Source organism: Trachypithecus francoisi, unplaced genomic scaffold (genome assembly GCF_009764315.1).
Source record: "Trachypithecus francoisi isolate TF-2019V2 unplaced genomic scaffold, Tfra_2.0 Lachesis_group0, whole genome shotgun sequence".
Taxonomy (NCBI): Eukaryota; Metazoa; Chordata; class Mammalia; order Primates; family Cercopithecidae; genus Trachypithecus; species Trachypithecus francoisi.
Genome location: NW_022681453.1, coordinates 15,356,502 through 15,379,094, shown reverse-complemented (window position 1 = coordinate 15,379,094; position 22,593 = coordinate 15,356,502). Strand labels below are relative to the sequence as shown.

General features: G+C 41.6%; 1 protein-coding gene across 2 annotated transcripts in view; it reads left to right on the top strand.

Annotated features, from left to right (window-relative positions):
* Positions 1-22,593, top strand: part of SMARCC1 (SWI/SNF related, matrix associated, actin dependent regulator of chromatin subfamily c member 1) — a 195,094-nt gene that overhangs the window by 64,692 nt on the left and 107,809 nt on the right. For both annotated transcript variants that reach the window (XM_033205621.1, XM_033205632.1), the window contains exons 7-11: positions 2,944-3,013; positions 6,382-6,457; positions 7,889-8,014; positions 11,986-12,107; positions 17,469-17,593. In XM_033205621.1, the coding sequence (XP_033061512.1) occupies positions 2,944-3,013; positions 6,382-6,457; positions 7,889-8,014; positions 11,986-12,107; positions 17,469-17,593 (519 nt within the window). The remainder of the gene's footprint in view (positions 1-2,943; positions 3,014-6,381; positions 6,458-7,888; positions 8,015-11,985; positions 12,108-17,468; positions 17,594-22,593) is intronic.

Sequence of the window (22,593 nt, the reverse complement as noted above, 5' to 3'; positions counted from 1 at the left end):
ATCCAGCCAGTAATTCATCTTTTAGTGGCATTGGCCTTACTCTTGTCATTCAGCCATACTTCTATAAATTAATTCCTGGGTATAAATTTATAATACCTGGGAAGAGAGTGAGTTTACATCTCACACCTCTTGTTGTTTCTGCTATTAGGAAATTTTTCAAAGACAATTAAAAAAATTGTCTTGGCCAGGCATGGTGGCTCACGCTTGTAATCCTAGCACTTTGGGAGGCCGAGGCGGGCGGATCACGAGGTCAAGAGATCGAGACCACGGTGAAACCCCGTCTCTACTAAAAATACAAAAAATTAGCTGGGCGCGGTGGCGGGCGCCTGTAGTCCCAGCTACTCAGGGGGCTGAGGCAGGAGAATGGTGCGAACCCGGGAGGCGGAGCTTGCAGTGAGCCGAGGTCGAGATCGTGCCACTGCATTCCAGCTTGGGCTACAGAGCGAGACTCTGTCTCAAAACAAAACAAAAAAATTGTCTTGATAAAAATCAAAAAATTTTTTGGCTGGGCACAGCGCTTTGGGAGGCCAAGGTGATAGTTCACCTGAGGTCAGGAGTTTGAGACCAGCCTGACCAACATGGAGAAACCCTGTCTCTACTAAAAATACAAAAAATTAGTCAGGCGTGGTGGTGCATGCCTGTAATCCCAGCTACTTGGGAGGCTGAGGCGGGAGAATCGCTTGAACCTGGGAGGCAGAGTTTGCGGTGAGCCGAGATCGCACCATTGCACTCCAGCCTGGGCAACAAGAGTGAAACTCCGTCTCAAAAAAGAAAAACAAGTCAAAATTTGTATCAAAGTCAGCTGTGGTTAGGAAAGATACGTTTTCTTGTTTTTCTCATTAAAGTCTTTGACAAGATAATCAGTATTCTGAAAGTCAGCTTTTACTAGTCAGAACACCACCAAGACACTCTTAACAGGACAGGACAGGTAGTTTAGGTAGTGGGGATTTAGAAAGATCCTCTGGCCCCTTCTTTTCTTTTTTCCTCTGCCATGTTGAGTTACCAGGTTAGGGGACAGGACCTGATTCTGTCATTTTCACCTTTTGTTTTGAGGTGAGGACTCATTCTTGCCCAGCCTGAAGTGCAAGAGTGCACTTATTAATAGCTCACTGCAGCCTCTAACTGTAATGCTCAAGTGATCTTCCTGCCTTAGCCTCCTGAGTAGCTGGGAGTATAGATGCACACCACCATGCCTAGGTATTTTTATTTTTAAATTTTTTAAGTGACTGAATCTTACTTTGTTGCCCAGGCTGGTCTTGAACTCCTGGGCTCAAGTGATCTTCCTGCCCCTGCCTCCAAAAGTGCTGGGATTACAGGCTTGAACCACCACACCTGGCCCCCTTTGACTTTCTTTTGAGATGGTTAGGTGAGTCATTGTATAACTTTAAAAACAGCACAGGTGTAGGGGCTTCATGGCTTTATTCAGTGAAAACAAGGCTATATCTTGTTAAAACTGGCACTGGAAAGTAATTTTTACTTGGCTAATTGTTTGGTTTTTTTTTTTTTTTTTTTGCTGTTTCTTGGGCTTTAAGGAGGCTTGCTTCAAAACATCTGTCTTGCTATTAGGCATACATTTTCTAAGCTAAATTCAGACTACCAAAGAAGCACATGATAACCATTGTTGAAATGTGGAGGTAATTTAACTGTGATTAGAATAATAAAAATCACTTTATTGTATAATTTGCACTTATCTTCGGAAAGCAAACTTGAGAAAAAAAGTCTACAATATGTAATCACATTGTTTACACTCTTGTTGGGAGGGCTAAATTAACAGGTATGAGGCAGTTAAAGAATAGTAAAAATAGGACGGGCGCGGTGGCTCACGCCTGTAATCCCAGCACTTTGGGAGGCCAAGGCGGGCGGATCACAAGGTCAGGAGATCGAGACCACGGTGAAACCCCGTCTCTACTAAAAACACAAAAAATTAGCCGGGTGCGGTGGCGGGCGCCTGTAGTCCCAGCTACTAGGGAGGCTGAGGCAGGAGAATGGCGTGAACCCAGGAGGCGGAGCTTGCAGTGAGCCGAGATCGCGCCACTGCACTCCAGCCTGGTGGACAGAGTGAGACTCCGTCTCAAAAAAAAAAAAAAAAAAGAATAGTAAAAATAGTATTTTTGATAAAAACTTTGATATAGCACTGTATAACTTACAGAACATCAGGAAAAGGGAATCTAGAGGAAGCAGAGTAGTTAGTAAAACTTTCATCAATGAAATGAAGTACAGTTTACATCTGGAAAGATGTGTAATAATTGCTAAGCCTCACAGAAAGAGGGATGAGAGGTTCACCAGAGAAGTGAAGTATTAAATAATATGATGATTATTACTTGGGTAGAAGAGAGAGGGGAGGCTGGCAGGAGAATGGGATGGGAGTATTTTGCCGCAGTGGATAATTGGTTTTGTCAAGAGTGATGGATAGTAGACCTACAGTTTGGTAAGTCTGAAAGACTGAGAAATTTCCCTTTAATCTGGTAGATAGTACTCAATTTGAAAACTTTTTCTTTCTTTTTTTTTTTGAGGCGGAGTCTCGCTCTGTTGCCCGGACTGGAGTGCAGTGGCCGGATCTCAGCTCACTGCAAGCTCCGCCTCCCGGGTTTACGCCATTCTCCTGCCTCAGCCTCCCGAGTAGCTGGGACTACAGGCGCCCGCCATCTCGCCCGGCTAGTTTTTGTATTTTTAGTAGAGACGGGGTTTCACCGTGTTTAGCCAGGATGGTCTCGATCTCCTGACCTTGTGATCCGCCCGTCTCGGCCTCCCAAAGTGCTGGGATTACAGGCTTGAGCCACCGCGCCCGGCCGAAAACTTTTTCTTTCTAAACCAGCAATGGCATGTTGGAAAAATGTTGTTCATTAGCAAACTAAAACATCTTAGTAAAAAATAAGGCTAAAAATAATAGTTTCTTCATTATTTTGTCAGTTTGAGTAAAGTTTTTTTCTTTTTCTCTTTCAGAAGAATGGTTGAGACCGGTGATGAGAAAAGACAAGCAAGTGTTAGTGCATTGGGGCTTTTACCCAGACAGGTAATGTTCGTTTGCTGTGAGACCTGGTATAAAGATTTCTGTGAAAGGAAGGCACATTTATTTATAGTTTTATTTTCTGAATAGTGACAATTTGTTGATTTGTGTGTAGTCATTTTTCTCACTTCCAGAGTCTTTCATTGACTGTTTTCTTAAGGTACAGAATTTAATGAGATCACCATTAAATGGTGAATGAATAAGCCATAAATGGCTTTATTTATCTTTGAAAAAAGAAGCGATATCAGCGCTGGGCGCGATGACTCACGCCTGTAATCACAGCACTTTGGGAAGCTAAGGCAGGTGGATCATGAGGTCAGTAGCTCGAGACCAGCCTGGCCAACATAGTGAAACCCCATCTCTACTAAAAATAAAAATTAGCCAGGTGTGGTGGCGGGCGTAATCCCAGCTACGCGGGAGGCTGAGACAGGAGAATTGCTTGAACCCGGGAGGCAGATGTTGCAGTGAGTTGAGATTGCACCATTGCACTCCAGCCTGGATGACGGAGTAAGACTCTGTCTCAAAAAAAACCCCCCAAAACTGGTGTCTTTTATGTATTTGCCAAGAAAGTCTGTGTGGTATTAGGTTGCTAATTTATATTTGTTTCTTTTAATAAATGAATTTTGCCGGGCACGGTGGCTCATGCCTGTAATCGCAGCACTTGAAGAGGCCATGGTGGATGGATCATGTGAGGTCAGGAGTTCAAGACCAGCCTGGCCAACATGGTGAAACTCCATCTCTACTAAAACTATAAAAAGTTAACCAGACATGGTGGCACACGCCTGTAATCCCAACTACTCAGGTGTCTGAGGCATGAGAATCACTTGACCCTGGGAAACGGAGGTTGCAGTGAACCGAGATCATGCCACTGCACTCCATCCTTAGTGACAGAGTCTCACTCTGTCTTCAAAAAAAAAAAGAATTTTTTCTAGTGTTTATTACTGATTAAATTTTTTTGAGACAGAGTCCCACTCTTGTTACCCAGGCTGGAGTGCAATGGCACAGTCTCGGCTCACTGCAACCTTCACCTCTCAGGTTCAAGTGATTCTTCTGCCTCCATCCTTCCTAGTAGCTGGGATTACAGGTGTGCCTCACCATGCCTGGCTAATTTTTGTATTTTTAGTGGAGACCGGATTTCACCATGCTGGTCAGACTGGTCTGGAACTCCTGACCTCAGGTGATCCACCTGCGTTGGCTTGCCAAAGTGCTGGGATTGCAGGTGTGAGCCACCGCGTCCAGTCTGATCAGTTTGCTTTTTTCAAAAACTACTCATGCCAAACCATTAAGGATGAAATTAATTTATGTCGAAAATTGAGTTTTTCTTCTCATCAGAAATTTATTTGCCTAGTACTGTTGTGGCTTTACATGTTATAACCCATACTGGTTTCAGTATCTATAGTATGTATAATGAGTATTATAAACAAGAGCTAGATATTAGTGAAAATAGTGGGGCCGGGCGCGATGGCTCATGCCTGTAATCCCAGCACTTTGGGAGGCTGAGGCAGGCGGATCATGAGGTTGAGAGATTGAGACCATTCTGGCTAACATATTGAAACCCTGTCTCTACTAAAAATACAAAAAAATTAGCCGGGTGTGGTGGTGGGTGCCTGTAGTCCCAGCTACTTGGGAGGCTTAGGCACAAGAATAGCATGAACCCAGGAAGCGGAGCTTGCCATGAGCCGAGATCACGCCACTGCAGTCCAGCCTGAGAGACAGAGCAAGACTCTGTCTCAAAAAATAATTTTTTAAAATTTATTAAATAAAAATTATTTAATATTAATGCCTGCGTAGTGCACATGGAAATAGGGATAACATTCCTTGTGCTTTATTTTTCTAAACCTATAGTGGAGCAGCTTTAGTATTCATTTCATTCTTGTCATGTAAAGTGGAGATTTTCATTGTGGTTTCTACAGGTCTAGTCAGTCTTCTTTCACCTGCTTAATTTTTATGTTTTTATTTTATTTTCTCATAAGTTATTGGGGTACAGGTGATATCTGGTTACGTGAGTAAATTCTTTAATGGTGATTTGGTGCAGCCATCACCCAAGCGGTATACACTGCACCTTATTTGTAGTTTGTTGTTTTTTTTTTGAGACAGAGTCTCGCTCTGTTGCCCAGGCTGGAGTGCAGTGGCTGGATCTCAGCTCACTGCAAGCTCCGCCTTCCGAGTTTACGCCATTCTCCTGCCTCCGCCTCCCGAGTAGCTGGGACTACAGGCGCCCGCCACCTCGCCCAGCTAGTTTTTTGTATTTTTTAGTAGAGACAGGGTTTCACCATGTTAGCCAGGATGGTCTCGATCTCCTGACCTCGTGATCCGCCCGTCTCGGCCTCCTAAAGTGCTGGGATTACAGGCTTGAGCCACCACGTCCGGCCTGAATACATCTTCTTAAGGCTTTGGATTCTTTCCTCTGTGTTATACCAGGGAGCTTTTGGCACCTTAACTGCGTTGAGTGGGATCCAGTTTTTATTCAGCCAACCAAATAGATGTATGGAACAACCCCCGACAGCTTGGCTAGAGTACATCGCTGGGGCCAGGGTAGCATTGCAAGTTGAGCTTTGAATGTTAGGTTTGGAATGCTTATTAGACGTTCTACACAAGGCGATGTGGAACTGGCTGTTGGATTTATGAGTTCAGAATACATGGGAGAGTGCTGACATAAAATTTGAAGTCATCAGTGTGTATTTAAAGTTATAGGAATGAATGAAATTAGCAGGGGAGAAGGATTTTTCCAAAAACTGAACCTCGGAACTTTTGAAGGTTGAAGACGTTTGAGACTAAGACCAGAAACTGGCATGGAAATTTGAAGAGAGGCTGGCGAATATAAAGACTATTGGGTGATATAGTACTTTCTTGGTGGCCAAGTGAGGGAAATGCTTTGAGGAAAGAGCAAGCAGCTGTTTCAAATTTTTTGGTCTTTAAGTCTTCAACTTCGGGTTTAGCAATATATACGTTATTTACTGGTGACCTCTACAGAGGAGCTTTCTTGGCAGAATAGTAAGGACAAAAGTGTCTAATAAGTTGCTATTAATAGATTTTAGTAGTATTTCTTTTAGTTTCTTGTTTTGTTTTGTTTCGAGATAGGGTCTCACTCTGTTGTCCAGACTGAAGTGCAGTGGCATGATCTCAGCTCACTGCAACCTCTGCCTCCTGGGTTCAAGCGATTCTTTCACCTCAGCTTCCTGGGTGGCGGGGACTGCAGGCACGTCCTACCATGCCCAGCTAATTTTTGTATTTTTTGGTAGAGACGCGGTTTCACCATATTGACCAGGCTGGGATTTTAGTAGTATTTCTAAAATATGTTACTATTTGTAAAAGTCTTTCTAATAAATTACCTTTGACTCTAATTTGTTTTTCTCTTTTCTGTTCCTTTATAGCTATGATACTTGGGTCCATAGTAATGATGTTGATGCTGAAATTGAAGATCCACCAATTCCAGAAAAGCCATGGAAGGTAAATGATTAAAAAAAAAAAAAAATCTTATAATAATCTCTTTTTTTTTTTCTGTTTTTTTGAGATGGCGTCTCACTCTGTCGCCCAGGCTAGAGTGAAGTGGTGCGATCTTGGCTTACTGCAACCTCCGCCTCCCGGGTTCAAGTGATTCTCGTGCATCAGCCTCCCAAGTAGCTGGGACTACAGGCACACGCTACCATGTTTGGTTAATTTTTGTATTTTTAGTAGAGATGGAATTTTACCAGGTTGGTCAGACTGGCCTCAAACTCCTGACCTCAGGTGATCCGCCTGCCTCGGTCTCCTGAAGTGCTGGGATTGTAGGTGTAAGCCATTGTGCCCGGCCAAAAAAATTATTATAATAATCTAATAGCTCTTCTCAGCTGTTTTCTAAGCAGTCTCTCTAAGGAGATACAGAATGTTGGTTTCCCTTTCCTGTCATCCATTTACAAGATATGCATGGCTACGAAGACTTTGTTATCTAGGTCTTAGATGAGATGTCTGCAGTGCTTGATGTTTGAGGAGAATCGAAAGGCAGGTCAGATTGTGGTTTGTGAGAGAGGAGTGTGAGGAGTAGAGTTGAACATCACTGATGATGTCATTTGGAAAGCTTGGAAGCAGTGCCTGTGTGACTTTTAGAAGGATGTAGACTTACTTTATTAATCATTTCTACCATAATGTAATAAGAGTCCATACACTGACTTGTTAGTCAACTTTTGATGTGGAAATAATTTAAACTTTGTGGGGCATGGTGACTCATACCTGTAATAACAGCACTTTGGGAGGCTAAGGCAGGAGGATTGCTTGACCAACCTGAGCTACCAAAAAAAAAAATTATCTGAGCATAATGTCAAGTTCCCTATAGTCCTAGCTACATACTTGGAAGGCTGAGGCAGGAGGATTGCTTGAGCTGGGGAGGTTGAGGCTGCAGTGAGCCATGATTGCACCACTTCACTCCAGCCTTTATAACAAGACCCTGTCTCAAAACAAAGATTAATTTTACAGGTTACAAGAGTAGTCCAAAACAAAAGCACTACTTTGTACTCTTCTTCCAGATTTTTCTATTTTTAACTATTTTTGGAAATTAAATGTTGAAATTATACTATCATCTAATAGTAAAGGAGTAAGCCATATGACTCGTGAGCCATGTAATGTTGTGAAGTACTACTGAAGGATTTGTAGACATCTATTGCCCTGTAGATTATAGTATCAGAAGTTTAAGACTGGGAATGATTACTTACTATGGTATCACATTGTTAGGAAGGAAACTAGGCTCCAGAGTATACCTCATATATCATTAGTAGTATTAAGTTATTAATGTGTTTTATGCATTTGAGGCTTTGAAAATAAATCAGCTTGTTTCCTTTTCAATACTTTAAAACCTTGAGTGATTTTGTTATTTATGTAGATATTCATGATTTGATATGGTTTTAGGTTCATGTGAAATGGATTTTAGACACTGATATTTTCAATGAATGGATGAATGAGGAGGATTATGAGGTGGATGAAAATAGGAAGCCTGTGAGTTTTCGTCAGCGGATTTCAACCAAGAATGAAGAGGTATTTTCTTTGGCATGATTTCTCACCATTAAGTCTGTCTTCTTGGCCTAAATATTATTAAATCTTCATCAATAAATTGTCATATACAAACCACTTAGGAACTTTCACATCTACCTGATGGCTGATGCGCCATCAGGTGAAAGTTCCTAGGTGGCTGTAACAGCCATCTCAGAAGCTAATAACCTCCCAAAAAGGGGTATGAAAATCTTAAAAGGTTATTAAGATTTAAAGTGGCCCGTGCAGAAGAGTAGTGGTATAGCTGATTTTGCCCACTAGATCTGAAGTGTAATATCATCACAGCAGAATTTAATGTAGCTGTTGGTTTTCCTATGGAAAACTCATTTTGTTTAATATGTATATATATTTTTTGAGACAAAGTCTTGCTCTGTTGGCCAGGCTAGCGTGCAGTGGCACGCACAATCTCAGCTCACTGCAACCTCTGCCGCCTGGGTTGAAGCGATTCTCCTGCCTCAAGCCTTCCAAGTAGCTGGGATTATAGACGCTTGCCACCACATCTGGCTAAGTTTTGCATTTTTAGTAGAGACAGGGTTTCTCCATGTTGGCTAGGCTGGTCTCGAACTCCTGACCTCAGGTGACCTGCCTTGGCCTCTCAAAGTGCTGGGATTACAGGCATGAGCCACCACGCCTGACCTGTTTAATATTCTTAAATAACTGTTAATCCACAGATGGTAGGTAGTGTAAAGTACAGGCCTTAAACATCTTAACAGTTATAGTTCAATCCGCTTTTCTGAGGGTGGGTGATTTGACATTTTATCATTTAATCCTTTGAGAAGTTCAGTCGCTTAGATATTTACCCGTGATTCCTTGTAAGGCACAACTTGTGGAAGGCACAACTTGCGCGGTAGGTGTCACTAGAAGACGACACTGAGAAGAAGGGGTGTTAGTATTGGATTTAGAGACTTCTGATTCCTTTTCCTGGGGTATTGTTTGACTTTGTTTGTTTATTTGTTTGTTTGTTTGAGACAGATTCTCACTCTGTTGCCCAGGCTGGAGTGCAGTGTTGCTATCTTGGCTCTCTGCAACCTCCACCTCCTGGGTTCAAGCTGTCCTCCTGTTTCAGCCTCCCAAGTAACTGGGACTACAGTCACGCGCCACCACACCTGGCTAATTTTTGTATTTTCAGTAGAGATGGGGTTTCACTATCTTGGCCAGGCTGATCTTGAACTTCTGACCTCAGTTGATCCACCAGCCTTGGCCTCCCAAAGTGCTGGGATTACAGGTATGAGCCACCATGCCTTGCCAATTTTTAGGAAAAATATTAGGAAACAAAAATGTTAAATGGCTGGGCCCAGCGACTCACACCTCTAATCCCAGCACTTTCGGAGGCCGAAGTGAGAGGATTGTTTGAGCCCAGAAGTTTGAGACCAGTCTGGGCAATGTCGCAAGACCTCATCTCTTCAAATGATAAAAAAATTAGAGAAAAAAAAAGAAGAGAAAAATGTTTTACAGTTGAGTCTTTGTCATACCTTTTTACTTGCAGTTGGTTCTTGTTTGTTTTGGAATTGGACTCTTCAGATTTTTTTTTCCACCAGTCTTATGGTGCTGATACTCTCTTATTTTAACCTTTCCAGAAGATATACTTACATATTTGCTTTCCCTTAATATATTTTAATCCAAGGCTTTTTTGTCATTAGGAATATTCCAGTTTCTACATTACGTTCTTTAACCAACCAGTTCATACCCGTTTCTGTTCCAATTTAGTTTGTTTATTCATTTATTTTTAGAAGGTTATATAAAAATGGATATTTGTTTAAAAATTTAGGGTTGGACATGGTGGCTCACGCCTGTAATTCCAGTACTTTGGGAGGCCAGGGTAGGTGGAGTGTTTGAGCCCAGGAGTCTGAGACTAGCCTGGGCAACATGGCAAGACCCTGTCTCTGCAAAAAATACAAAAATTAGCTGGGCTTGGTGGTGCGCAACTGAAGTCCCAGCCACTTGAGAGGCTGAGGTGAGGGGGATCAATTGAGCCCAGGAAGTTAAGGCTGCAGTGATCCATAGTCACTTGAACTCGGGTGGTGAAGGTTGCAGTGAGCTGAGATCATGCCACTGCACTCCAACCTGGGTATCAAGAGTGAGGCCCTGTCTCAGAAAAAAAAAGAAAAAAATTCAACTTCAGATTTATTGTATCATTCAAAGGTGTATATCCTTTAGATTTTTTTCAAACTGCTATTACATACTCATAAGGTGTTCAAGGTTCTCAGTTTGATGCCATGGAGCCTCTCAGTGGAAATGCAGTTGAAAAGAATAGGATGGCAGCAGAGAAAATTAACGTTTAATTCCTGGATTTTTTTCATTTTGGCGTAAGACAGAATCTCATTCTGTCACCTACGCTGAATGGTGGCGCAATTATAGCACACTGTGACCTTGACCTCCTGAGCATAAGCTATCCTCCCGGCTCAGTATTCTGAGTAATTCGGGCCATAGACGCACACCCCTAAACCCAGCTAACTTTTTGTTTGTTTGTTTTTGTAGAGACAAGGTCTTACTATGTTTCCCAGGCTGGTCTTGAACTCCTGGGCTCAAGCATTCCCCCGCCTTGGCCTCCCAAAGTGCTGGGATTACAGGTGTGAGCCACCATGACCAGCCTAATTGATGTTTTAATTTTAGGTTATTTACTTATGCCTCTCATGCTTTTACCTAATCTAGTACTGATCATTTAGGTATTTTTTTCTTTATAATAGTCTGTTTTATTAAATTGGTAGTTACTGTCTGCAGGCTTGCTTTTGTATGTTGATCTTATGTCTTGCAACTTTCCTGACTTGTTCATTAGGTCTGGTAGTTTTTTTTATGTATAAAATTGTACTATCTGCAAACTGGGATAGTTTTTACTTATAAAGGTTGACTTTTTTTTCCTTCTTTGAGACAGAGTCTTGCTCTGTCACCCAGACTGGAGTGCAGTGACATGATCACAACTCAGTGCAACCTTCGCCTACTGGGTTCAAGCAGTTCTCATATCTCAGCCTCCTGAGTAGCAGGGAGTACAGGCATGCTTCACCATACCCTGCTAATTTTTTTGTATTTTTAGTGGAGATGGGGTTTCCCTGTGTTGGACAGGTTGGTCTTGAACTCCTTGCCTCAAGTGATTTTCCCACCTCAGCCTCCCAAAGTGCTGGAATTACAGGCATGAGCCATGGCACCTGCCCCTAGACCTTGACTTTTTTTTTTTTTTGAGACTGAGTCTCGCTCTGTCACCCAGGCTGGAGTGCAGTCCCGATCTCAGCTCACTGCAAGCTCCGCCTCCCGGGTTTACGCCATTCTCCTGCCCCAGCCTCCCAAGTAGCTGGGACTGCAGGCGCCACCGAGTTTTTTTTTTTTTTTTTTTTTTGGTATTTTTTAGTAGAGACGGGGTTTCACCATATTAGCCAGGATGGTCTCAATTTCCTGACCTCGTGATCCGCCCGTCTCGGTCTCCCAGAGTGCTGGGATTACAGTCTTGAGCCACCGCGCCCGGCCAGACGTTGACTTTTAAATTATGTTGCCATCTTGCTTAACATTTCTTATGACATAAAGCTATGTTCTATTTATTTTAGAGATTAAGAATAATTCCTATAATGCTGCATTTTCACAGGATCATTTGGCCTTTGTATTTTGTCAATTTAATAGAGTGTATTTCATATTTTTCCAGCAGTTATTGAAATACATTTCCCACCTCAAAACATAGAACGTGAACAGTACCAGTTTTTAGTTGTGCAAGGTTTCAGCATGCAAGGTTATAGCATAGTTTGAATAACTGATAGCTGATACTTCCATTGATGATATATATCACCTGAAAGGTCAGGGAAAGTTTCTTGATTACTGGTGTTCCTGGATGATTAATGATATTCTTTTCATTTGCTCTGAACCAAGAATATGCTGTTGTCTTTGTATGTGGAGACTCACCTTTGGCCAAGGATTTGTAGAAACTGAGGAGCAAAGATAGCTGATATTTATTTCCATTTACTTCTTCCTAGCCAGTCAGAAGTCCAGAAAGAAGAGATAGAAAAGCATCAGCTAATGCTCGAAAGAGGAAACATTCGCCTTCGCCTCCCCCTCCGACACCAACAGAATCACGGAAGAAAAGTGGCAAGAAAGGGTAAGAACGATTACATGATTCAAAGGGCATTAAAACAGGCCGGATGTGGTGGCTTACACCTATAATCCCAGCACTTTGGGAGGCCAAGGCAGGCAGATCAACTGAGGTCAGGAGTTCAAAACCAGCCTGGCCAACATGGTGAAACCCCATCTCTACTAAAAATATAAAAATTAGCTGGGCATGGTGGTGCACGCCTGTTTGAATGTTAGGTTTGGAATGCTTGTTAGACGTTCTACACGAGGAGATGTGGAACTGGCTGTTGGATTTATGAGGCTTGGGAGGCTGAGCCTGGAAAATCACTTGGATTTTTTTTTTTTTGTATCTAAGTATGTATTGAGAAGCATGGCTGGTAAGGAGTTTAAGACATTATATTCACCAAGTTTAGTGTCTCCTTTTCTGATTTTACCATTTGTCCCGTTTGTGACCAAATGAACTCATAGAAGAGGTGAATACGTGGCTGCTTGATGTTCGGCAAAGCATGGCAGTACAACTTTTGTACTTAGTGAGCTCTGGTTGAATGAGGATTATGATTTCTACTGAATAGATTGTTTTGAGGGTTAAATGAGACTTTAAAGCCTTTGCACATTGCCTGGCCTTAAATACACACTTAATAAATGGTAAATGGTAGTTATTAATTGGTATATATTAAGATACATAATTTCTGGTTTGCGTAGCTTAAAATATTTTCATTACAATTTTTATAGTTTAGACTTAGTAAGATAATTATGGTCTGTAAATTGATTATTTTCATGTGACAGTCAACTTTTTGGATGTTGATTGAAGTGTAAAGGTTCAACTGACATCATCTCTCCTGCAGTTTCCTTATATAGACTTTCCTCCCTACCCTAGTTAGCATTTCTGTTCCCAGAAGATTCCTTGAATCATATTACTTCCTGAAGGGTAGTTATGACAACACTCTTACTAATAGAAGTCTTTAGGTGCGTTTAAAAACCCCTTAGTTTCATATATTATTAAGCAAGTTACAGTCAGCAAAAAACCTTTAAAAACTTAGTTTTTGAGCCCATATGTATTATGACATGAAAATTGAAATTATAAAAATAGATTTTTCATTAGCTGTTTATGGGGTAACTTTTTATTTTTTACAGTTCTTTTTGTTTTGGAAATGGAGTCTCGCTGTGTTGCCAGGCTGAAGTGCAGTGGCGCGATCTCAGCTTACTGCAATCTCCTCCTCCCAAATTCAAGCGATTCTCCTGCCTCAGCCTCCCAAGTAGCTGGGAGTACAGGCTCGCGCCACCATGCTCAGCTAATTTTTTTGTATTTTTAGTAGAGACGGAGTTTCACCATGTTGGTCAGGATGGTCTCAATCTTCTGACCTCGTGATCCACCCGCCTCAGCCTCCCAAAGTGCTGGGATTACAGGCGTGAGCCACCGTGCCTGGCATACGTTACTTTTATATATGTTTAACATTTCATGTTTTTTTTTGAGACAGGGTCGTGAACCACCATGCCTGGCCTACATTCCTTTTATATATATTTAACGTTTCATCTTTTTTTTGAGACAGTGTCTTGCTCTGTTGCCCAGACTGGAGCACAGTGGTGCAATCTCAGCCCATTGCAACCTCTATCACCTGGGCTCTGGCAATTCTCCTACTTCAGCCTCTTGAGTAGCTGAGACTACAGGTACGCAGTACCACACTCAGCTAATTTTTGTAGTTTTTGTAGAGATGGTTTCTCTCCTTGTTACCCAGACTGGTCTCAAACTCCTGGTCTCAAGCAGTCCTTCCACCACGGCCTCCCAAAGCGTTGGGATTATTTTCATGAGCCACCACACCTAGCCTGTTTCTTACATTTCTAGTCAGAATGTTGCTGTTGCTGTTCAGAGATTTTGGAGCTACATGAGATCTTTGCAGGGAGAGCACTGTCAACTGTGATGAGATAAAATGGGGTGCTGGGACACCAGTGTTTATTGAACCGAGATGTGATCCCTAGGAGGCTTGAGGCTCACAGTGGTGACATGTACCCTCTACTTTGAATATAATGCATACCAGATTGAGTTCTCTAAAATATATGTATGCATGTACTTTAATGGAATACATTTGCCTTGTAATGACCACACCTTTTTTCATTTTACATTTCTCCTTAGAATTGTTGAAAATATAATTAGAAAATATTTTGAAATCTGTTTTCCCAACTTTTGTTTCATTCATCTGCATTGTATGTTTTCTTCCCCTTTAAGTATTTTATCTCTCTGCTGCCTTTAGGTTTATAGGCTTTTAAAAAAGCATCATGTAGCACTTGTCTTTCAAGTTGCCTGCTTAGCCCTCTTCCAAGTGTACTTTCCTTCCTTTTGTTTAAAAAAATAATAAAGGCTGAGTACCGTGGCTCACGCCTGTAATCCCAGCATTTTGGGAGGCCAAGATGGGTGAATCACGAGGTCAGGAGATGGAAACCATTCTAGCTAACACAGTGAAACCCAGTCTCTACTAAAAATACAAAAAAAAATTAGCCGGGCGTAGTGCCAGCTGCTCGGGGGAGGCTGAGGCAGGAGAATGGTGTGAACCTGGGAGGCAGAGCTTGCAGTGAGCTGAGATCACACCACTGTACTCCACCCTGGGTGACAGAGCGAGACTCCGTCTCAAAGAAAAAAAAAACAACAACAAAAACAAACAAAAAAACTCGTGATTTTTATTTGGAAAACAGTTTTACTTTATGTATCCTATTCTAACCTAAGCCAATATGTCATCCCTCAGAGGGAACTTTGAGCATTCTTTCTGCACTGTAGAACTCAGGCTGGCCCAGCATGCTGTTTCAGTCAGCTTTTTCTCCATTTCCACTCTCACTTCACAGTGCACTTTAGATTGCTATGCAGTACTTCCCAAAGTAGGTGTGTTTTTCTTTTCTTACACCTTTTGGCCATTATTCTGCATCCTGAAGCATTGTCTTTTTTATTATTATTATTTCATTTATTTATTTTTGCCAGACAAGATCTTGCTCTTTGGCAGGAAAAAATAAAAAACAATAACAAATAAATTAGGGGCTTAAATTAGTATAACAACATCTGCTGAAGAATAAATAATCATTAAAAAAAGACAATGCAGAATATTCAGGGTGCAGAATAAAGGCTGGAGTGCAGTGGTGCAATCATGTAACCTTAAAATCCTGAGGTCAAGGAGTCCTCCTCAGTGGCTAGGACTACAGGTGCATGCCACCATGCCTGGCTTAGCATTAAAAACTTTTTGGAGGCTGGTGCAATAGTCCATTCCTGTCATCCTAGCACTTTGGGAGACTGAGGTGGACAGATTGCCTGAGCTCAGGAGTTAGAGACCAGCCTGAGCAACATAGTGAAACCCCATCTTTACTAAAAATACAAAAAAAATTAGTCAGGCGTGGTTGCGCACCCTTGTAATCCAAGCTACTGGGGAGGCTGAGGCATGAGAATTGCTTGAACCTGAGAAGGCAAAGGTTGCAGTGAGCTGAGATTTGTGCCACTTCTCTCCAGCCTGGGCAACAGAGCAAGACTGTCTCCTCCCCCGCTCCCACCAAAACAAAAGAAAAGAAAATAAAACTTTTTGGGCCAGGAGTCATGGCTCATGCCTGTAATCCCAGAACTTTGGGAGGCCAAAGTAGGAGGATCGCTTAAGTTTGAGATCACCTAAGGCAACATAGTGAAACCCTGTATCTAGAATAAATTAAAGAAAAATAGTCTGGGCATGATGGTGTGCACTTATAGCCTCAGCTACTCAGGAGCCTGAGGAAGGAGGATCACTTGAGCCCAGGAGTTCAAGGATGCAGTGACCTGTGATTGCACCACTGCATTCCAGCTTGGACAACAAAGTGAGACCCTGTCTCAAAATTTAAATTTTTTGTTTTTTGGTAGAGATGGGGTCTCGCTCTGTTTCTGAGGCTGGTCTCGAATTCCTGGCCTCAGGCAGTTCTTCTGCCTTGGCCTTCCATTGCTCTTGGATTACAGGCATGAGCCACCACACCCAGCCCTTACATCTTAGTGAATTGTTAAACAATTCTCAAGGTTCAACTTAACTCTAACCTTCAATCTTTACAACCTCTCTGTGATGTATTTTCTTGGTACTTTTATTCATTTCTCTGCACTGAAATATAATACTTCTATTGTATTTCTCTGTGTTTCTGTGAATCCTGTTATGTGAGGTAAGGGTTTCTGTTGTATATCCCTTGTAATCCCTAAAGGTAAAGAATCATTACTGGGTTTATTTTTTTGAGCCCCCTGGCATTTATTAGTTTTAAAAATTAATAATTATTTGATTGAATTTTTGGTGCAAGAGCAGTGGACGATTTTATACGGAAGATTTAGTACTATATTTAGGGATTCTACTTGCCATTCCTGATATTTGGATGATAAAATGGCCATTAAAACACAGTGGTACATCTCTTTGATCACATATGTGATTGCTTATAATCTTAGTATATATCATATTTCCTTAGGAGTTCTTCTTTTATTACACTAATTTAAGTCCCTTTTGTGATAGTGCCAGCAATTGTCTAGTAGGATTTTTTGCCCATTTTTTATGCCTGTTAACTTTTATTTTTGTTTTATTGGCTGGTTAGATGTAATTTGGGGGAAGTTATCTAATTTTTTCTTTTTAATGTTTGCCTTTTTAATTTTTATTTATTTTTTTTATTTTATTTATTTATTTTTTTTGAGACGGAGTCTCGCTCTATCGCCCAGGCTGGAGTGCAGTGGCCAGATCTCAGCTCACTGCAAGCTCCGCCTCCCGGGTTTACGCCATTCTCCTGCCTCAGCCTCCTGAGTAGCTGGGACTACAGGCACCCGCCACCTCGCCCGGCTAGTTTTTTGTATTTTTTTTTTTTTTAGTAGAGACGGGTTTCACCAGGTTAGCCAGGATGGTCTTGATTTCCTGACCTTGTGATCCGCCCGTCTCGGCCTCCCAAAGTGCTGGGATTACAGGCTTGAGCCACCGCGCCCGGCCACCTTTTTTATTTTTAAAAATTCTTTTAGATGGAGTCTCCCTCTGTCACCCAGGTGGGAGTGCACTGGCAACATCTCAGCTCAGTCCAACCTCCACCTTCCGGGTTCAAGCGATTCTCCTGCCTCAGCCTGCGGAGCAGGTGGGATTACAGGCGCCCGCCACCATGCCTGACTTATTTTTGTATTTTTAGTAGAGAAAGGGATTTGCCATGTTGGCGAGGCTGGTCTCAAACTCCTGGCCTCAGTGATCCACCTGCCTCAGCCTCCCAAAATGCTGGGATTACAGGCATGAGCCACTGCGACTTACTGTTTGTCTTTTAAAAAAGTGATCTTGAGCATATATTCTACAAATAATGAAGGTGTGCAGCCTCAAAAACTGTTTGATATAAGTAGCAATAATCAATCTTGTTTATATTTCATATACCTTGTATGTTTTAGCCAAGCTAGCCTTTATGGGAAGCGCAGAAGTCAGAAAGAGGAAGACGAGCAAGAAGATCTAACCAAGGATATGGAAGACCCAACACCTGTACCCAATATAGAAGAAGTAGTACTTCCCAAAAATGGTTTGTATTATTCTGCATGAGAGTGTTAGACGTAATTTAGTCATTCTCAGCAATACCATGGGATGAGTCAATGCTTGCTGTGGGTCCACAGTTCTCGACTTTCAAGTATGAATAGATTGTCCCTTTTATGGATATCATTTTTGAATGTTCTGTAATCATTTAAGTAGTTTTACTCTTTTTTTTTTTTTGAGATGGAGTCTCGCTGTGTCGCCCAGGCTGGAGTGCAGTGGCGCGATCTCGGCTCACTGCAAGCTCCGCCTCCCAGGTTCATGCCATTCTCCCACCTCAGCCTCCAAGTAGCTGGGACTACAGGCACCCGCCACCACGCCCGGCTAATTTTTTGTATTTTTAGTAGAGACGGAGTTTCACCGTGTTAGCCAGGATGGTCTCGATCTCCTGACCTCGTGATCTGCCCACCTCGGCCTCCCAAAGTGTTGGAATTACAGGCTTGAGCCACTGCGCCTGGCCAAAATTAATGGTTTTTAAATTGCAACAGAATCATATTCATATGAAAAAGTGGAGTATGTACTTATATACAGTTTAACTTACTGAAATCTCTAGGGAATGCTTTATGTGAATGTAGATTTGAAGATCTCCAGTAATGAATTTCTTCTAAGTGTGATGAACCTTAGTTACCAGTTTTGTAAATTCTGACCTGACTTCTATTCAATGTAATTAAATTCAGAGTGGGCTGGGCATGGTAGCTTATACCTGTAACCCCAGCACTTGGGGAGACCAAAGCAGGGGGATCACTTGAGGTCAAGAGTTCAAGACCCGCCCGGCCAGCGTGGTGAAACTCCATCTGTACTAAAAGTACAGAAATTAGCCAGGCACAGTGGTGCACGCCTGTAATTCCAGCTACTGTGGAGGCTGAGGCAGAAGAATCATTTGAACCCAGGAGGCGGAGATTGCAGTGAGCTGAGATCATACCACTGCACTCCAGCCTGGGCGACAGAGTGAGACTCAGTCTCAAAAACAAAAACAACAAACACAAAAAAGCCAAAATGTTCTTTAAATATTGATAAGGTATTTTTTATTGACCATTAAATGTTTGTGTCCTCAGTGAGCCAGTGATCAGATTTTAAAAAAATAAGCTCTAGCATACTTTATTTATTTATTTATTTATTTTGAGACGGAGTCTTGCTCTGTCACCCGGGCTGGAGTGCTGTGGCCGGATCTCAGCTCACTGCAAGCTCCGCCTCCCGGGTTCACCCCATTCTCCTGCCTCAGCCTCCCAAGTAGCTGGGACTACAGGCGCTGCCACCTCGCCCGGCTAGTTTTTTGTACTTTTTAGTAGAGACGGGGTTTCACCGTGTTAGCCAGGATGGTCTCGATCTCCTGACCTCATGATCCGCCTATCTCGGCCTCCCAAAGTGCTGGGATTACAGGCTTGAGCCACCGCGCCCGGCTGCTCTAGCATACTTTAAAAAGTAAAGACCTATGATTGGCATTTTATGATTTATTAGCCTTCTCCACCCATCTTTGTGGGTGCAGCTTGTAAATAAGAGATTATATATATGACTATATATATCAGTTGGTGAATTATAACTCTCATACTAATCATCTGAGTTTATAGAATTTCACTGGAATCTAGAAAGTGGAGATTTAAAATTTGGGGACTAGAAACTAAGTCATTAAAGTTATTAGTAGTTTTTTTTTAAAATATACTTTATTGAAATAATAGGAGGAATTAGAACTTTTTCTGGTTATTAGAAGCTGAATTACAATTTCTTCAAAACAGCCTAAGATGAAGGATTGTAGTAAATTATAAGGTATCTCTTTTTTATTTTACTATTCTGTGAGCATGAAAAATAATGAAAAAGTAGAAAAAAAATCTAGGATTTAGATTAAGATGTGTATGAAGCATGTAACTATCTCTCCTGTGCTAAACTTGTGCAGTGACAGAAAAGAATATTATAAAAAGCCTAGGAAAAACCAGAACATTATTTGTACATTGTTGAGAAATTTGTAAAATATAGGAAGCCATCTGGATCTAAAAGTAAGATGAGTTACTAAAACTCAGGAAGTATACAGTTAAAAATAAGAGAAGATTATATGGTTTATATGGCACTAAACAGAGCAGTTGATAAAGAAGACTATATGGTTTATATGGCACTAAGGACAGAGCAGTTGATAAATAATTAAGATGGGCACTGGGTATATATGTATATATACATAGGTATATACATGTAGGGCAATATGCATATGTATGTATATATATACACACATATAGGAATATACATATGTATAGACATAGGACAATATACATATGTATAAGATGGGCACTGGGTGTATATATGTATATACATATGTATATGTATATACATACAGGATAGTTAAGAATACCAGGAGAAGCTAGGCTAATCAGCATTGGTCTGTCTGTATTTTGCACTCAGCTGATGGTGTGTTGTCTGGTCAAAGGCTAAAGCACTAAGGCTAAAGGTAACAAAGATGGCAAGGAAAGTGTCCCAAGCAATTCTTGACATCCAGATGGAGGGATTAAAGGATAAAAAAAAAAAATAAGCAGGAGAATTGATAGTTGTCCTTTTTATTGGTTTTCTTTTCTCTAGTGAATTTATAAATTACACCATTCAAGCATTTGATTTTTCTGAATTTAAGTATAACCAGTTCAAGCCCCTATTCACAGTTGCTTGGATTTTCATTTTCTTAACACCTTTTTTTTTTTTTTTTTTTGAGATGGAGTCTTACTCTGTCACCCAGGCTGGAGTGCAGTGGCTGGATCTCAGCTCACTGCAAGCTCCGCCTCCCGGGTTCACGCCATTCTCCTGCCTCAGCCTCCCGAGTAGCTGGGACTACAGGCGCCCGCCACCTCGCCCGGCTAGTTTTTTTTTTTTTTGTATTTTTTTAGTAGAGACGGTTTCACCGTGTTAGCCAGGATGGTCTCGATCTCCTGACCTCGTGATCCTCCCGTCTCGGCCTCCCAAAGTGCTGGGATTACAGGCTTGAGCCACCGCGCCCGGCCAACACTTTTTTTTTTTGGGAGGACAGGTGCTCTTAACTTCTTGTGTCCTAAGAAATTTTTTGCCTATGTTATGTTAGTGTTGTAAATGTGTTTTTCTGTGTTTTTCTTGCAGAAGGCTTATGCCTTCTGCTCTTATAGTTAGGTCTGTGACCCAATTTAAAGTTGTTTTTGAGGATGTTATGAATTACGGGTCGAAGTTTATTTTAATCCCCGCATAGGTATTTAGTTGTTTGTACACCATTTGCTGAAAAGACACTACTTCTCACATTGAACTATTTTGATACCTTTGTTGAAAATCATCACACATGTCTACATTTAGATTCAGTATTCTATTCTAACCATCTCGTACTTAATACCACAGGGCCTGAGTTAATAGGTTTTTTTAGTAAGTATTGAAATTGAGTAAACTTCAACTTTTGTTCACATTTTTCAATATTGTTTTTGCTATTATAGCTCTTAGCTTTTCCATGTAAGTCTTAGCACCAGCATTTAATGTAATTTTTCCTCTTCTGTGTTTTGTATGTTTTATTATGAGGTCTTTCACATTTTGTTAAATTTATATCTCAATTTTTTTTGTTACTGAAAGTTTAAAATTTTCCACTTATGTTTTGCTAGTATGTAGAAAGAGAATTAATATTCCTTAATTTTTGACCGTGTATTCTGTTTCTTTTTAAAAAATCATGTATTCTGGCACTTTTTTGTAGATTTCTTAGGATTTTCTGTTATACAAACCTCCAATTACGTTATACCTCCACTATAATTTTAATAGCAGGTTTAGAAAGCAGACATTTTTGCTTTTTTCTCTGTCTTCGAAAGAACACATTTATATTTTACCATGACGTGTGATATCACACAATAGATGTTTCATCAATTTCAGGAAGCTTTCTTCCTGGATTTTTGTGAGTTTTTATGAATGAATGCCAAATTTTGATACCATTCTTCAGTATCCACTGATGTAATGATATTTCTCCTTTTTTGTTTTTTTTTTTTTTTTTTTTTGAGACGGAGTCTCGCTCTGTCGCCCAGGCTGGAGTGCAGTGGCCGGATCTCAGCTCACTGCAAGCTCCGCCTCCCGGGTTTACACCATTCTCCTGCCTCAGCCTCCCGAGTAGCTGGGACTATAGGCACCAGCCACCTCGCCCGGCTAGCTTTTTGTACTTTTTAGTAGAGACGGGGTTTCACCGTGTTAGCCAGGATGGTCTCGAACTCCTGACCTCGTGATCCGCCCATCTCAGCCTCCCAAAGTGCTGGGATTACAGGCTTGAGCCACCGCGCCCAGCCATGATATTTCTCCTTTTAATCGGTTAATATTATTTAATTACATTGTGTGATTTTTGTAGTGGTTGAATCAACTTTGCATTCCTGGAATTAAAAAAAAAAAAAAGTCAGGGTCTCTCGCTCTGTCGCCCAGGCTGGAATGCATTGGTACAGTCATGACTTACTGCTCACTCAAGTGATCCTCCCACCTCAGCCTCTCGTTTTAGCTGGGATGCAGGTGCTTACCACCACGTATGCCTAATTTTTATTCATTGTAGAGACACAGTCTTGCCATATTGCCCAAACTGGTCTAGCCTCCCAAAGTGCAAGCTACCATGTCTGGCTTATTTTGTAGTTAATTCCTAATTAAAATCTATGGCAGAGCTGGACATGGTGGTCTTTCCCTGTAGTCCTAGCTGTTGAGTGAGAGGATTGCTGGAAACCAAGGACATTGAGGCTTCAGTGAGCCGGATTGCACCACTGCACTACAGCCTGGGCTAAGGAGTGAGACCCTGATTCACAAAAACCCAAAATCATTCACTGAAAATCTAGTCTTCTGAAATTTATTCACACTTGGCCGGGCACGGAGACTCATGCCTGTCATCCCAGCACTTTGGGAGGTCGAGGCGGGTGGATCACCTGAGGTCCGGAGTTCAAGACCAGCCTGGACAACATGGTGAAACCCCGTCTCTACTAAAAACACACACAAAAGATTAGCCGGGTGTGGTGGTGGGCGCCTGTAGTCCCAGCTATTCAGGAG